General features: G+C 50.9%; 1 protein-coding gene across 1 annotated transcript; it reads right to left on the reverse strand.

The window, feature by feature from the left end:
- Nucleotides 1–465: 465 nt before the first annotated feature.
- Nucleotides 466–12,495, reverse strand: ATXN2L (ataxin 2 like). Its single transcript, XM_007950184.2, has 23 exons — nt 12,197–12,495; nt 10,232–10,268; nt 9,959–10,015; nt 9,800–9,871; nt 9,359–9,509; nt 8,826–8,950; nt 7,535–7,626; nt 6,862–7,062; nt 6,063–6,238; nt 5,784–5,894; nt 4,841–5,035; nt 4,687–4,758; nt 4,372–4,442; nt 3,896–4,191; nt 3,748–3,817; nt 3,069–3,215; nt 2,867–2,939; nt 2,586–2,773; nt 2,100–2,229; nt 1,866–1,987; nt 1,507–1,719; nt 1,146–1,335; nt 466–515 (listed from the first exon to the last, which is right to left on the reverse strand). Exons 1-23 carry the CDS (start codon nt 12,493–12,495, stop codon nt 466–468), a joined length of 3,138 nt encoding a protein of 1,045 aa, XP_007948375.1.
- Nucleotides 12,496–15,555: the final 3,060 nt, after the last annotated feature.

Consider the following 15,555-nt stretch of genomic DNA (forward strand, 5'->3'; position numbering starts at 1 on the left):
TGCTCTCCAGAGAGGAAACTACAGGCAGGTTAAGTTAGTTTAAAATTTTATTTTTTTTATTTTTTTAAATATTTTTATGTAATAAAAAGTAAAAGTCCTTGTCCAACCATCCTTGTGGGGCATGTCTGTCTGTCTCTCTCACGCAGGTCACTCAAGTTAATGGGGAAGAAGAACAGGGGGCCCAAGTCTGAAGTTATAAATAATAGAAAATAAAAGCTCTTCTGTCTCCAGCAGGGATAGATGAGAGGACGGGAGGGCTAGATGGGTAGGAATGGGCAGAGCCAGAGCAGGAACCCCCCACCCGCGCTGGGCCCTGACCCTGCCCACTTCAAGGCCCTTCCCATTCAAGGTGCTTGGCAGGAATTCCCCAGCTTCCCCAGGGGGAGAGGTGGGTTGGGGGCTGGGACTGGTCCGAGCTGCTGGGGGAAGAGACTTAGATCACTCTTCCCTCCACTCATGGAGGTCTCAGGTCGCGGCCAGGACAATCTTCAGTTCCCCGGGGGGTGGAAGGGGAGCTGCTGGGAGGGATGAGATTGAACTGGTTGGAGGGGAAAGAGAAGAGAGCAGGAGCATTAGAACCCAAGCAGCCGTCCCTTTGTCCAATGCCATCCAGCGTGGGGCGTGGGGGTGCGTTTGGGTAGGAGCGGCCTCCTCAGGGTGTCTCTTGGGACTGTCAGAAGCACAGATCAATCGCTGTTTCCCAGTGAGCCAGAGCCCTTACTCGTGTGCCCAGCTCAGCCCCCCACACCCCAGCCTGGCCCTGTCTGCTGCGCTGACCTTACCTCGGCTAAGTCAGGAGACAGTCGGGGTCACTGAGAGCTGGGGAGGCAGTGGGGAGGGGGGCTGCTGGATCACAACTGAGCGAGGACGGAGGGAAGCAAAGGACAGAGCCAGGAGCAAGCCCCTGGCGGCGGCGGCTGTGGCTTCTGCCCACCCTACATACTTCACAGACAGGTGCAGGTCGGCGGGCGCCCTGTGGGACAGCCCTGCCTCCAAGACCCCTCACTCCCCACCCAGAACCCGTGCATCCTGCCCCACCTGCAGCCCATCAGCTCTTCCATGCCAAATTCCCCCAGCTAACGAGAACTCACGAATCCTGTCATCGGCTCCTCCTGGAAATCCAGGCGCCTGGCCAGGCTGCTCACCTTGGGGGTGTCCGATGTAGGGGTAGGGTGAGGGTGTGGAAGCTGAGAGTGCAGGCACCCCGCTCTGGGGCACTGCGCCTTGGGGGGGCCCCCCATGGCTCTGGGGTGGGTGCAGCAGCATCACCTGGGGCGGGTGGGGAGCCCCAGGGTGAGGGGGCGGGGCTGCTGTGATTCCAGTTTGGACATGGGCCTGTAGAAAACAGAAAGGAGCTGGGAGTGCCACAGAAGCAGAGTCTGGCTCTGAGAATCCAAGGGTCAGGGAGCAGCAAGCACAGCGCACCCCCAGGAAGGGAGAGGCCCGTAACTCCTATTCTCACGACCAGATCCAGATCCAGAGGAAGCAGGCCCCTTGGGCTCCTACCTGGGTGACATGGGCCATGTTGGTGAAGCCGTGGGGCAGCTGCTGGTGAGCATGGATGGCATACACAGCGGCTGGCTGGGGGAAGCTGCTCTGAGGGGACTGGGCAGAAGGTCCCGGTGGCAGAGAAGGCGGCGTGCCTGTCAGGGCCCCTGGGTGGTACAGATTCTGCTGTGGCTGTCCACTGCCCAGGTGTGGGGCCTGCCCCGCCTGGTGCTGTCAGGGGGAGGGAAGGGTGAGTGCTACCCACTCCTCTGATATCCAGGCCCAGTGACCACGACCCTCCCCCAGCAATGGGGTGACCAACTCTCTTCCAGTCACCCATTACTGCCTCCACCTCTCAGATCCCCCATGGCAGGCACCTGGACGGGACTAGGGGCCGCGTGCTGGGACTGCGGCTGGCTCCCAGTAGGCGTGGTGGCCGGCTGCGGCTGGTGGGCGTGGAGCTGCGTGGCATGGTGTGGATAAGACTGGTGAACAGTGGCTGCAGCAGGAAAGAGGAAGAGAGAACCAGTGCTGAGCACATCAAAAGGCCAAGGAGCACAGCCCAGAGCAGAGGCAAGGGGGTGGGGCTGAGGCGGCACAGCAGAACTCACCATAAAGGGCTTGGGGGGTGGGCTGCTCTGCAGAAGGGTACTGAGGGGTGGACGATGACACAATGGCCTGGGGATGGCTACCCGACGTCAGCATGCGTGGGTTGCTCTGGAGCATGGGGGCAAACACCGGCTGGTGGGATGAGAGAAAACCAGTTGGCAAAGCTGAGGACTCTGGAGGCATGTCCCCTGGCCAATCAACCTATACGCAGCCCAACTGCAGCCCCGTCACCACTTTCCAAACTTCCTAATAATTCTACCAAGTAGATACCATCTTAATCACATTGTAGAGAGGTGAGAACTAAGCCTCCGACATTCAATGACTTGCTATAGGTCCCACCAGTGACCCAAGAGCCATGACTGAAGTCCAAGTCTATGACAACAATCCTAAGCTGGCCAGCTCCCCACAGAACACTGCCTGTCTCCCCCTGCTCCCCCATTACTGGAAGTAGGGATCTTTAGCAGGGGCTCTCTACCCTCCTTAGTCACCTGTGAGGGGTAATGAGCCATGGGCTGCATCATGGCAGGCTGCCCTGGGAACTGCTGTGGGTTGTAGGGGATGTAGGAAGAATAGGGTGTGGCGGCCACCAGAGGTGGGCCAGCAGCGGCGGCAGCCTGCATCATCGGAGGGGCTGAGGCTGGCTGATGTTGGTCCGAGCGTTGGGGGGGCAGGGACCCTGGGGGTTGGGGAAAAACAGTGCAGAGCTCCAGTGCCATCTGCCAGGAGGCTGTGGGCAGCCCTGCCGGGCACCCCTCCTGCCCCTGCTCACCTTTTGCTCCCCTGTACTTGCCCTGCTGCCCAGGCACAGAGTTGGATACAGGATACGGATACATCTGAGGGGCCTACGGGAAAGGACTCAGGTAAGGCTGAAGCACCTGCTCACAAATGCCCAGGAAACCAACCCTGACCCAGCTCCCCAGCTGGCCCTACCAAACTCCACTCCTTCACCCTGTACCCAACCAGTCTCTTACCTGCACAGCTGGCCCCATGTGGATCTGAGGTATGTAGGAGATGTACTGGGGACTATATAACCCACTCTGGCCTGCTGTCAGCACCGGGATGGAAGGAGTTGAATGAGTCCGGGGCCCCGGGGAAGTTGGGGTACTGGTGGATTTGTTCTGTGAGAGACAAGGAAGAATGGTATTTTGACTTTTTAGATCATTTTCTTCCATGCCTGTAAAGACAGCAGCCAGCATTCACAGAGTGCTATGCACCAAAGACATTCTATACTTTATCCTGAGAAACCCCACATCAAGCGCCATGAGATGGGCATTCTCAAATTACAGGTGAGGAAACTGAGAGGACAAATTCAGTAGCTTATCTGAGACCACAAAGTTTGTTAAGTACAGGGATTCAAGCCAAGTCAATCTGCCTGACTGAAGCCTGTGCTCCAAATACTGTCAGTGAACTATTTCCTAAACCAATGTAAAGTCCCAGGGAGAAACCCATAAATACCTGTCAGACAAGTCAGGATCCCTATCTCCATGTCCCCTCAACCAGCCCAACTGCTGCTATGTCTAAGCTTTCACCATGTCTTCTCTCACTGCCTGGCAGCTAGAAGGCAAGTGCTCCCCTCCACTGCCCTAACACCCCCTTTTCCAAAGCGTTCCTCACAGAACCCAAACTCCATATCCTCCCGTCCCATCTCACCACAGACAGCAGAGGCTTTGTAGGATTGAATTCCTTGGCATTGGGGTTCAATGTTGACTTCTTTACTTGTCTATAAAAAAAATGAGAAAGTAAATCCTCATGGCTTACTCCCCACCTTTGACATCCACCCAGTCCCCATCCCACTTACTCAGCAACAGGGCCCTCATCCTTGTCGTCACCCTTGATGAGACCCACTGGAGGGCTGCCGGTTTGGCTTGGGCAAGGCGGTGGGGGCTGCTCTGGCCCCTCCGTGCCTCCTGCTGGTGGCAGGGGCGGCTTCTCCTCTTTATCTGGTAAGGACTCCGTCTTGGAGGAGACTGGGGACCCCATGGGTTCTGAAGTCAACAGACCATCAGCTTCCTTCTCCTTCCCCTTGGCCTCTTCCTTTAAGATCCGGGGAGGAAAAGGATCCAGGCTGGTCTCAGGGGAACTACTGGGCTGGAGCTGGAATGAGAAGAACGCACATGTAGTACTCTAGTCCAGACCCAGGTCCCGCTGGTCTGGCCCTTGCTTGAGCCCCCCTTGCACCCCCACCCCCTTCCTAACCCTCTGCTGCTTCAGTCACCTCCCCTGCTCCTCCTCCCCCTGCTCACATCCCCTCATTCCCGTACTTCTGTCTCTCACCTTAAACTGGGCCCCAAACTTTCTCAGTTCTTCCAGCTGGAATCGTTTCTGTTCATTCTGAAGACCAGGGACTACAAGAAAACAGCAGTAAAGGAGAAAATACGTATTTCTGCCTCAAAGGTGGCTACATAGTATCAACAGGCAGAGAACAAAGAAAGCAGGAGAAAAATAAGAGAATGCTAGGACAACCTAAAAAACGAACTAGAACCAAAGGGGCAATAGCGCCTGCTTCTTAAACAACCTCCCTAATTAAACAAACAAATGCCCCCTAAACAAAGAGACATTACACCTGGGTGGGAAACAAAGCACCCTCACCTTTCCCAGCTATCCGGGCCAGCTCCTGGGGCTCCAGATTTCTCCCAGGCTCCTTGGCTGTGAGTTCTTTCACTGGGCAGGAAGAGACAGACCTGGTCCTTCCGTCCAGAACAACGTTCACACCACCCACAGTCCCCAGTCATCTGGCTCTTACCATCTGTGGGGGCCAGTGTGATCTTTGGAGAAGCTGGGGAAATGGAACCTACTCCAGGATCCACAACCGATGATGTCACAGGGATGGAAGCTGAAGAAGTTGGCACTGCCGAGCCAATGGGAGGCTCAGGACAGGAAGCTGAGATTGGAGCAGAGGCAGCAGACTTGGGAGAGCGTGGAGGGTACATCCGGCCCACTGGAAGAAAGGGGAGAGCTGTACGATGGTTACTGCTGGTCGATAAGCAACAAGCACAGGGCATCTACCTAGGTTAGCACCAAACATCTTTATATAGTGAGCAAGTTCACAAGCTTAAATGCTTAGACAGACGAAAAGGCAAGACAGGTACACAACAGGTGGAACGGCTCCTGTGCACCAGGACAAACTAGAAGGCTTCCAGAGGCAGCCATGACTCAGTGCAGCCAACCAGAGCCATGTTTCAGAAAGGAGGTTCAAAGCTGGCAGAACTTTCTGAATCTCAAAAAAAAAACCAGTAAGTACTTGTTGTTATGTGCCGTGGAGTTGGACCTGACTCACAGCGACCCCTCCTTGGGTTTCCGAGGTGGTATCACTATGGAAGCAGATTGCCCAACCTGCCTTCCGAGGAGTGGCTGGTGGGTTTGAACCGCCAGCCTTCTGGTAAGCAGTCAAATGCCTTAGGCACTACGCCACCAGAGCTCCTACAGTAAGCATTAGGACTTCTTTATCTTAGAATGTTGGCAACTAAATCATTAACTCTATAAACAAAAGACATCTGCCAGCCAGCTACAACCTGCACTCAAGAAACTAAAAATTTATTTCCCCAAAGGATAAACCTACACCACCTCCCCAAATCATCTTTCATATTTGAAACTGTCTTCCATTCCAGCAGTTAGCAACTGGCACATCTACATCCCTCTATAAATTTCTACCCTTCTATCTTCAACCACCACTGGTGAAATTTTACCTGCAGGAGGAGGTGGAGCAGAAGCTTCTCCAGAAGGCCTACTGCTGGGTGAAGACAGTGTCTTGGCACCTCTCAGAGGCCGCTGTGCCTTAGGGGACATGCGGGAAGGGCCTATTTTTTTTTTTTTTTAAAATAAACGAGGTAAAAAGAGACAGAGTACCTGCTATTATATTACCACCAATGCACCATCCTTCCAACTCATCTAAATCCTATTTTTCAATTATGTGCCCCACCCTCTTACTGTACTTGCCCCCCACAAGTCTGCTCCACAAAACTCACCTCCATTGATACCACGTGTCTCAGAACCTGGACCAGGGCTGCTACTGTCAAGATGGTGAGGACCACGTGGTGGTAAAGAGCTAAGGCCAGGCCGGCCACCTCGGGAACTGCTACATCGAACACCTCCCCGGGGACCTTCCCGAACTCGCTGGGGAAGAGGGATGTATTTCCCCTCCCTGCGGAGAGAATTCAAGTAACGCCAGGTAGCCACAAACCCACCCATTTTTTAAAGATGAAGTCCTCCCTTTTGCAGTCCACCCTCCATTCCCACCCCCTAACACACACACACACGAACCCTGGCTCTAACTTCTTTCACTATCCCACCTGACAATCTGTCTTGGTTAAACGTTCTGTGGCTACAGGCTTATGACCTTATGTTACGTCAAGCCTCACTCAATCACTTTGACCAGTGTTCCACAATTCTACCATTCCTGAACTAACAAGCCAAGAACCTTAACTAAAGATGCAGCTTTCACAACATTATGAGAATTTGCCTTCATTTTGTAAAGGGGAAAAAAAACAAATACATACGGGTGCAATAAAAAAAAAAGGAAAAAAAAAAAAAACCATATACCAAAACCCTGGGAGAGAGAGGAGAGAGGGATTTTCTCCCCCTAAATCTATGAGCTTTAGCCGTGGTACCCTGAGTAAATTACTCAACCTCTCTAGGCTTTAATCTCCCAAAGAAAGATGGAAAATAACTACATATTAGTCTTTATCTATGTTCTTAAACAACAGTGTACAAAGCTTGTGACCCATACAGCAAGACTCAATGGTCCTGGCTGTCCCCAGTCATTACCTGGATGCCAGGCTGGGGCTTTCCCGCCCTGAACTCTGCCGCTGGACTGCACTGTGCTTCTCTTCCTCAGTGCGCCCATCGTCATTCTCCATGGCAATCCGCAGACGGTACTGGGGGCTCGACTCAATCTCTCGGGCCAACTGGGCAGCGCGCAGCTCCCGCTGACGAAACTCTTCTGAGTTGTCCTTTTCTAATGGCACCCTGAGAGAAGCCACATAGACCACAGCCATCCCGGTGCCAGGGGACAAGATGGGAAAAAGAGAAAACATTTCTTTTAGTTCTAGCCCCAGTTCAGGTATGTGGGCATCTCCCCCTTTAACAACTGAAGCACCTATCTCACGGGTACCCACTGGGTTCCAGTTGGAACCAAGGCATCTCTCCAAGTCTGAGCCAAACTTAGCTACAAATATAAGCAAACATACTTTCAATTCTAGAGAAGAGACAAGGATGGTCAAAGAAACAGGTAACTCTACCCATAAAGTGGCCTGGAATCAGGAAAAGGTAAAAGAAAACCTTTGAGTGAGGAGTTCATAAGGCAGACCGTGAGCAGGGGAGGGCAACCTGGGCACCTAGAAAAGCACAAGTAAATGCTGTGTTCCGCCTAGAAACTTGTGCCTTCTGTTAGTGACCCCACACCCTGAACTGCATTGCCTGGAAGTACCAAGATACTCACGTGTAAGAAGAGAGACTGCTATCATAGGTGGTCTTTACACCATAGTTTTCCTCATTGAACTTGAACATCTCATTGGGGTCCCATCCATTAGACTAGGGGGAGAAGGGAAAATATTTAAACAATAATGCAATAATTAACAATAAAGCAATAATGATGCCATTTTCCTCAACTGAAAAACTTTAAAAATGTGACGAAAGCAAGAGTGTAAAACAGAACAGAGCTGGTGGGACTATCAACTAATACCACCAATTGCTGTACAAATTGGCAGTAACTAATAAAATTAAGGAGTTCTGGTAGTGTAATTCCTAAGGCATTTGACTGCTAACTGGCAGTTCAATCCCATCAACCACTCCATGGAAGGAAGACAGGGAAATCTACTTCCGTAAAGATTAACTGCCTCAGAAACCCACTGCTATGAGTCAGAATCAACTCAATGGCAGTGGGTTAATGAAACTGAAGTCCTAAGATCTAATAAATCTATTTCCAGGTTTTTATCCTACAGAAGCTCTGGCACACGTACACAGGAATACACACCTGAAAGTTAACACATTATTTCTAATTGCAAAATAATGGATAAAACACTAATCAGTAAGGACTAGGATAAACAGTGTGGTGTGTATGTGCGTAAGTGTGTACATACAGCAATAAAACACTGTACAATAGTTATGAGCAATGCACTAGACTTACATATCAATGTCAAATGTTAATCAAGAAAAATGAACCCTAGTGTAAACTAAACATCACAACAATAATACAGTCACTCACGAATATCCATATGTATGAAATACTGGCCAGAGAAATATCAAGTGCTTCAAAGTAGCTGCTTTCGTAAAGCTAACGGACCTAAATAATGCTCGACCTTACCTACAATTTGTTAATAGAGTGATCTGAAGCAAATATTAATACCTGTCACTCAGGGATAGTGGGAGGAAATAGTTTCGTGATTCTTCTATACCTTTCTATTTGGAAAGGTGTTCTGGTAGATGCCTAAAGCATCTAACTGCTAACCAGAAAGTTGCCGGTCCAAACCCACCAGCTGCTCCATGGAAGGAAGATGAGGCAATCTACCTCCGTAAAGATTTACAGCCTCAGAAACCCAATGGGGGTTGCTGTGAGTCAGAATCAACTCAATGGAATTGAGTTTGATTTTACTTATTTAGAATCTGACTGCAACCAACAGGCAACAATAAGGATTTTCCTCCTCCTTCCCCAATCACGACCTCAGTGTCAACAACCCACATTCTAGCAGCAGAGTCACCAGCCCTCAGGTTCTCGGAGAGGGAGACTATACCATGTCAGACTCGAGGTCGTAGTCATCGCTGTTGCTGTCGCCCCCCTCCCAGCGCTGCAGCACCTTCTCTTTATGCTCCCCGTTCACTTTTGAGTTCATGGCTATGGCTGAATCGGTGAATTTGTCTGTGGGACAGATTCAACATATCAGGAACCAGATAATACTTATCTTTCCTTCCCCCACTACAAGGAGTTCAGAACTAAAGAAAACTTTAAGAAAATCCAGGTTTAAACTATATATACTATCTGCCAAGGTTAGGGAGAGAGCAGCATAAATAGCCTAACCTCAATAGCTCAAAATGACCAAGGAGTTGAAAACTAAGTATGCAGGAGGAGGTGAACAACCACAACACAGGCTGTAATTCACATTACATCTTACAAATAAAAATACATTTTTAAGGAAAAAAAAAACCCAAGGCGTATCGCCCCCCCCAAAACCAATAACAAAAGAAGCCGCCATCACATTCCACCCGCACGTTAACTGTCCTCTCTCCTCTACACACAAAACAGGTCTATAATGGTGTACGACAATACCTTTAGTAGCATAATTGAAGTCAACATTTCGAAAGTGGACTAGCATGACATCACTTGGCTTAAACACCATGGTGTCCACAATATCTTCCCGACGAGGGCCACCTGCTGGCTCAGATGCTTTCCTGTGCACAGCATCTACTGCTAGCTCAAACTACAAAAGCACCCATTCCCCAACACCCAATGGTCAGTATGCAGAAATGTAAAGGCAACAATATGACTTAACAAAAGCCTCAAATTTAAACATTTGCCATTCTAAAATTTAAGCATTTTAACATTAAAAGTGCCAAGATTTGTTCAGACCCATGTCTTTTATTGCTTGTATGTAGCATTAGTCTGACACAGGCCTACATAAATGAGTAACAGAGTCATACTGTTGCCCAATATCACTCAATTCATCCCTTTAATAAATCTGCTTCATTCTCCTCCTCCCACGCCACTGACCTTTGAGCTCAGAGTCTTGAAGATACCTTCATAGGTGGTGCCATTTTTCACCTTTACATCGCAAGTAGAGCCCTGGGAGAGTGAGAAAAATATAGTCTCTATCTGCAGCAAACTGACTCATAACAGTCTCAAACAACTTAGGAGTTAGGTACCACTTACCACAACAGCTGTAAGAAAATGCAGCATTCTGGAATTGTTGTAGACACCCTCAAACACCTGTCAGTGACAAAGAAGGGAACAATGAGGAGTGGCTGGTCCCCACTTCACTTTCCTTTTAAATCGTCATGCTCAATGCTCATACTTGCCCCCATCTTGTGTGTGCTGGGTCTCCTGGCATTCTGAGCCCATCTACTATCTCTGTACTGTGCTACCCTTTATCCTATGTACATGGCTTTTAGGTCTTTGTATCTTAGTGGGCGGAAAGGCACTCACCGGTGACTGTGGGGGTCCCTTTCCTGTGCTTTGTCCCCTATAAGGCAAAGAATCAAGAAATTAGTTATTTAAGTCTGTTTAATTTTCCTTTACATTATTAATTTCAAAGGGCCTGGTATCCTAGAACCATATACAAAGTTGTTGTTGTTGTTATTTGCCGTCAAGTCGGCCCCGACTCATAGGGACCCCTCCTTGGGTTTCCGAGGCAGTATCACTACGGAAGTAGGATTGCCAACCTTCCTTCCGAGGAGTGGCTGGTGGGTTTGAACCGCCAGCCTTCTGGTTAGCAGTCAAGTGCCTTAGGCACTATGCTACCAGAGCTCCTATATACAAAGTAAAGATGTGGATTTAAGCTACAAAAGACTGTAAATCTTTACAAAGTAGAGTGCCTCATCTTCCTCCCGTAGAGCAGCTGGTAGGTTTGAACTGCTGACCTTCTGAATGACCCCTCCTCGGGTTTCTGAGGCATTATCGCTCCAGAAAAAGATTGCCCAACCCTTCTTCCCAGAAGTGGCTGGTGGGTTTGATCCACCAACCTTCTGGTTAGTAGTCAAATGCCTTAAGCACTGGGCCACCAGAGCGCCTTAATTTATCAACGAGATACCCAAATTCTCACCTTACACAGAAAATAGTGGGCATCAGAGTCAGTAATACATTGCCTCCAAATACCGGTAACACAGACCTCAACAACAGCTGTCATTGCTCTGAAGAGCCAATTCAACACAACCTCATCACTTTCTTCAAGGAGCAGAGGGCTATATCCGTCCCGACAGACCAATGCTACACACAGTATTCTATAACCAATAACCCACCCCAGACATAAAGGCGGAAGCTCGGAGAGTGTGGATTTGAAACTACCTACTTCAGGCACATTACCTTCCAAACAGCCTCACGCCCCAACCCCAGGGAGGGCACCCCCTCCACACCTCACCTCCTAGGCCTCATTACCCATTCAGCCCGTTACCAACTGTGGCAGGTCACCAACAGCCCAGTAATCCCGCTCCTCGATGGCTGATGTAACCCGCGACTGAAGAGGGCGATGGGGGGGCCGTTGTCGGGGCTGGGGGACAGCGCAGCCGCAAAAGCCATTCACCGGGAGGCCTCGCCCGGTCTGCGCCTGCGCACTAAGGCCCATGGGCCTCTTCAAAATGCCCCCTCCCGGGTCCAGAAACCACTGCGCCTGCGTGTATCACCACCCTCAATTCCATAAACCAGCGAGAAACCGACTGGGAAGTCCGGCACCACTCCACGCACACTCCCAGCTTCTGCCCAATGTATTACCCGGGACACGCGAACGCCTGGGTCAAGAGACAGAGCATCCGCGCGCACGTACATAAGAGCGCAGGCGCGCTAGAGGTTCCCGGCCCGCAGTCCTCCCAGTCGTCCCTTCTTCCGTCCCCCCGCCCACCCAGCTCCCCTCCTACTGGCCAGACCCGGAAGGGGGCGGTAGCAACCCGCTCCCAAGTCCTTCCCTCCCCATTGGCCAAACTGTGGGCCGCGCGTCCCCCTCCATTGGCTACGGCGGGGGACCCCTTCCCACAGCTGACTCCCCATTGGCTGAAGCCGGGGACCGCCAGACCCTTCGTGCTAATGGAGCCGGGTACCCCACTCACCTCTTCTTCCCCCCCAACTCCCTGTTCCGACGGTATTGGAGGGGTGTGCCCCGCCTCCCCTGAAAGCTTGATCCCCAAGCCCTGACTAGGCCCTGAGAGTTTAGCCCGGCCACTAAATGTCCCATGGCCTCCCAGGGACCATTTGCCTCCAACCTGTTAGGACCTGAGGGAACCCACCCCCGAGCTTCACGGGAGGTCTACCACTACCTCGGGCGTCTTCCGAAGGTAGTCAAGCTAAGGCCCCGCTCGCCCGGCACAGATGTACTCAGGCGCCGGCAACCGGGCTGGAACAGAGCCGCCGCCTCCTGCTAATAGCCTCCGTACCCCCGCCCGGAAGCCCACCCCTCCTCACCTGGAGCTGCCGATGGCAGCTGCCCCTGGCCTTTCTTGATGCTGCTGCGGCGGCGGCGGCTGCGGCGCCAAGATGCCCTCGACTCCCCGGCGGAGCCCGCTCCCTGCAGTGGCAGCAGGCCCTAGGCAAGGGGAAACTGCCGCGGGAGGCCCTGGGGAAGTCGAGGTGGAGGCCAGCGGTCCCGGGAGGCCGCCGTTGGGAGGACTGGTGCCCCCGGGAGGTCGACGGGCCACGGCCTGTTGCGTGGGGGGCGGCTGCTGAGGCTGGGAAGTCTGTTGTGGCGGCTGAGGCTTCAACATGATGGCAGCGTCCGGAAGGGGAATCAGGGGGAAGGGAGGGAGCGAAGGGGTCCGGGACTAGGCCCCTGCCGGAGGGCGCGGGAAGCGAGGGGAATTGGGAAGCTAGGGACCCGCCGTTGGCGGGCGGGGGGGGGGGCGAGCCCCGCGGTGTTGGGGGTGGATAGTGAAGACCGCGGCGCGAGGAAGCGCCGCGAGGCGGAAGGGGAGGGGGTCTCGCGGGCTGGAGGAAAGCGAGAGGGCGCGAGCTGGCCTGGCGCGCGTGCGCGTCGCCGGGGAAAGGGGGGGCGCGCGGGCGGGAGCTCCCGAAGGGGGAAGGGCGGGGAGGCAGGGAGAGGTGGCGCGAGATGCCTACGCGCTCTCGGGCAGTTAGCTTAAGGTGGGAAAGGAGGAAGAATAAAATAAAGTGAATTTCGCGCCCTTAGCCTTTGGAGTGGGAGAGGAGCAGCGCGAGTGCTACACGCGCCAAGGATTTAAAGTCTCTAGATCTTAAACAGCCCTAGAGGTTAGCAGCCGCCGTAGCTTCACAATGAGCGTGTGCGCGCTGGGGGAGGGGCCGAAGAAGCGGAGAGGAAGAGCCGGCCGCCCCTGCTACGCCACCGGCGTAACGTCGGGATGCCTCCGCATTTGTGTGATAACTGACCACGTAGCGCTCGATTCTTCCGCCATTCTGGGCCTAGAGGGCGGAGTCTAAGTGCAAAAAAATCCCCGGGACTGGCAAAACCAAGGAATTAGCTCCTTTCGAACGGTTGGTAGATGTCTTAGGGAACTACTTTCGTCTCTGCCTGCTTTAAATTAAAGACTGAACAGAATTATTAATCTAGTCTAATTCTAACTTTAAAATGTAAGGGATTTTAAACCGAAATATTTCGCAATGCCTGGGAACGAACCCATAAACTGTAGTGATGAATGGACTATGAAGACCAAAGTTCTTACCGTTTGGTTAAAAACCCTCCTCCGAACTCTATGATGAAGGCAGCATTCATTCATTCAAAATTAGTTGGGTTTTAGAGCATTAGGCTTTGGATATAGCTATTATTAAACTCTCTGCTACCAAGGAGTTCAAGCTATTGGTGGATTCACATAATTCAACAGAAGAGATCTGTCAGGTGAAGCCATGAGAACGGATAGAAATAACACCAAATTCAGCTTTGTTGTTGTTAGGTGCTGTTGAGTGGACTCCGACTCATAGCCTCCTATGTACAACAGAAGGAAACATTGCCTGGGCCTGCACCACCCTCATCCATCTGGTTGAGGGTCTTCCCCTTTTTTGCTGACCCTTCACTTTACCAAGCATGATCTACTTCTCCAGCAAATGGTCCCTTCTGACAACACGAGCAAAGTAGGTGAGACAGCCATTCTTGCTTCCAAGGAGCATTCCTGCTGCACTTCTTCCCGGACAGATCTGTTAGTTCTTCTAGCAGTCCATGGTACTTTCTGCATTCTTCGCCAACACCACAACTCAAAAGCCTCAACTCTTCTTCAGTCTTCCATATTCATTGTCAAGCTCTCACATGCATATGAGGCGATTGAAAACATCAAGGCTTGGATTAGGCGTATCTTAGTTTTCAAAGAGACATCTTTACTCTTCACTTTAAGGAGGTCATTTGCACCAGATTTGCCCAGTGTAATATGTCATTTGATTTCTTAACTGCTGCTTCCATTGGTGTTGATCGCGGAACCAAGTAGTAGGAAGTCTTTGACAACTTCAAACTTCTCTCCATTTATCATGATGCTGCTTATTGTTCCACTTGCGAGGATTTTTGTTTTCTTTACATTGAGGTGTAATCCATACTGTAGACTGTATAGTCTTTGATCTTCAGTAAGTGCTTCTGGTAGCTTAGAGCCTAAGGCACTTGACTGCTAACCAGAAGGCTGGCGGTTCAACCCCACCAGCCACTCCTCGGAAGGAAGATGGGGCAATCTACTTCCATAGTGATATTGCCTCGGAAACCCAAGGAGAGGTCGCTATGAGTCGGGTACAACTCGACGGCACATAACAACAACAACAAATGCTTCAAATCATCTTCATTTTCAGTAAGCGAGATTGTGTCGTCTGCATATTGCAGGTTGTTAATGACTCTTCCTCCAATCCTGATGCCTCGTTCTACTTCATATAGTCCAGCTTCTTGGATTATTTGCTTAGCATACAGAGTGTGTAGGTATGGTGAAAGGATGCAACCCTGATGCATTCCCTTCTTGATTTTAAACCATGCAGTGTCCCCTTGTTCTGTTCGAAAGACAGCTTCCTGGTCTATGTAAAGGTTCCTCATGAGCACAATTAAGTGTTCTGGGATTCCCATTCTTCTTAATGTTATCCATAATTTATGATGATCCACACAGTTGAGTGCTTTTGCATAGTCAATAAAACACAAGTAAACATCTTTCTGGTATTCTTTGCTTTCAGCCAAGATCCATCTGACATCAGCAATGATATCCCTTATTCCATGTCCTCTGCTGAATTCAGCATGAATTTATGGAAGTTCCCTGTCAACATATTGCTGTAACCGTTTTTTTACTTATCTTCAGCAAAATTTACTTGCATGTGATATTAATGTTGTTGTTGTTGTTGTTATGTGCCGTTTAGTCTGACCGGACTCATAGTGACCTCTCTTTGGATTTCCGAGGCTGTATCACTACGGAAGTAGATTGCCCAACCTTCCTTCCGGGGATTGGCTGGGGGGTTTGAACTGCCAGCCCTCTGGTTAACAGTCAAGTGCCTTAGGCACTATGCTACCAGAGCTCTGATATTAATGATACTGTTCAATAATTTCCACATTCTTTGGGATCACTTTTCTTTGGAATGGGTACAAATATGGATCTCTTCCAGTCAGTTAGGAGCTCTGGTAGCATAGTGGCTAAGGCACTTGACTGCTGCAAAAACGACAAGGAGGCCACATGTTCTGACCTCCTCTAATCTCACAAGAGGAAGATAGGATTACCAGCAGTAACCCAAGGCCTATTACTACAAGGCCAGACATGCTGCCTCCCTCCAGCCCTTTTACCAACCGTTCCTCCCAAAACACCCACCACCTCTCTTCTGGGTTCGATAATTCACTGCAG

This window comes from Orycteropus afer, unplaced genomic scaffold (genome assembly GCF_000298275.1).
Source record: "Orycteropus afer afer isolate SDZICR_OR568_19922 unplaced genomic scaffold, OryAfe1.0 scaffold00266, whole genome shotgun sequence".
Classification (NCBI taxonomy): Eukaryota; Metazoa; Chordata; class Mammalia; order Tubulidentata; family Orycteropodidae; genus Orycteropus; species Orycteropus afer.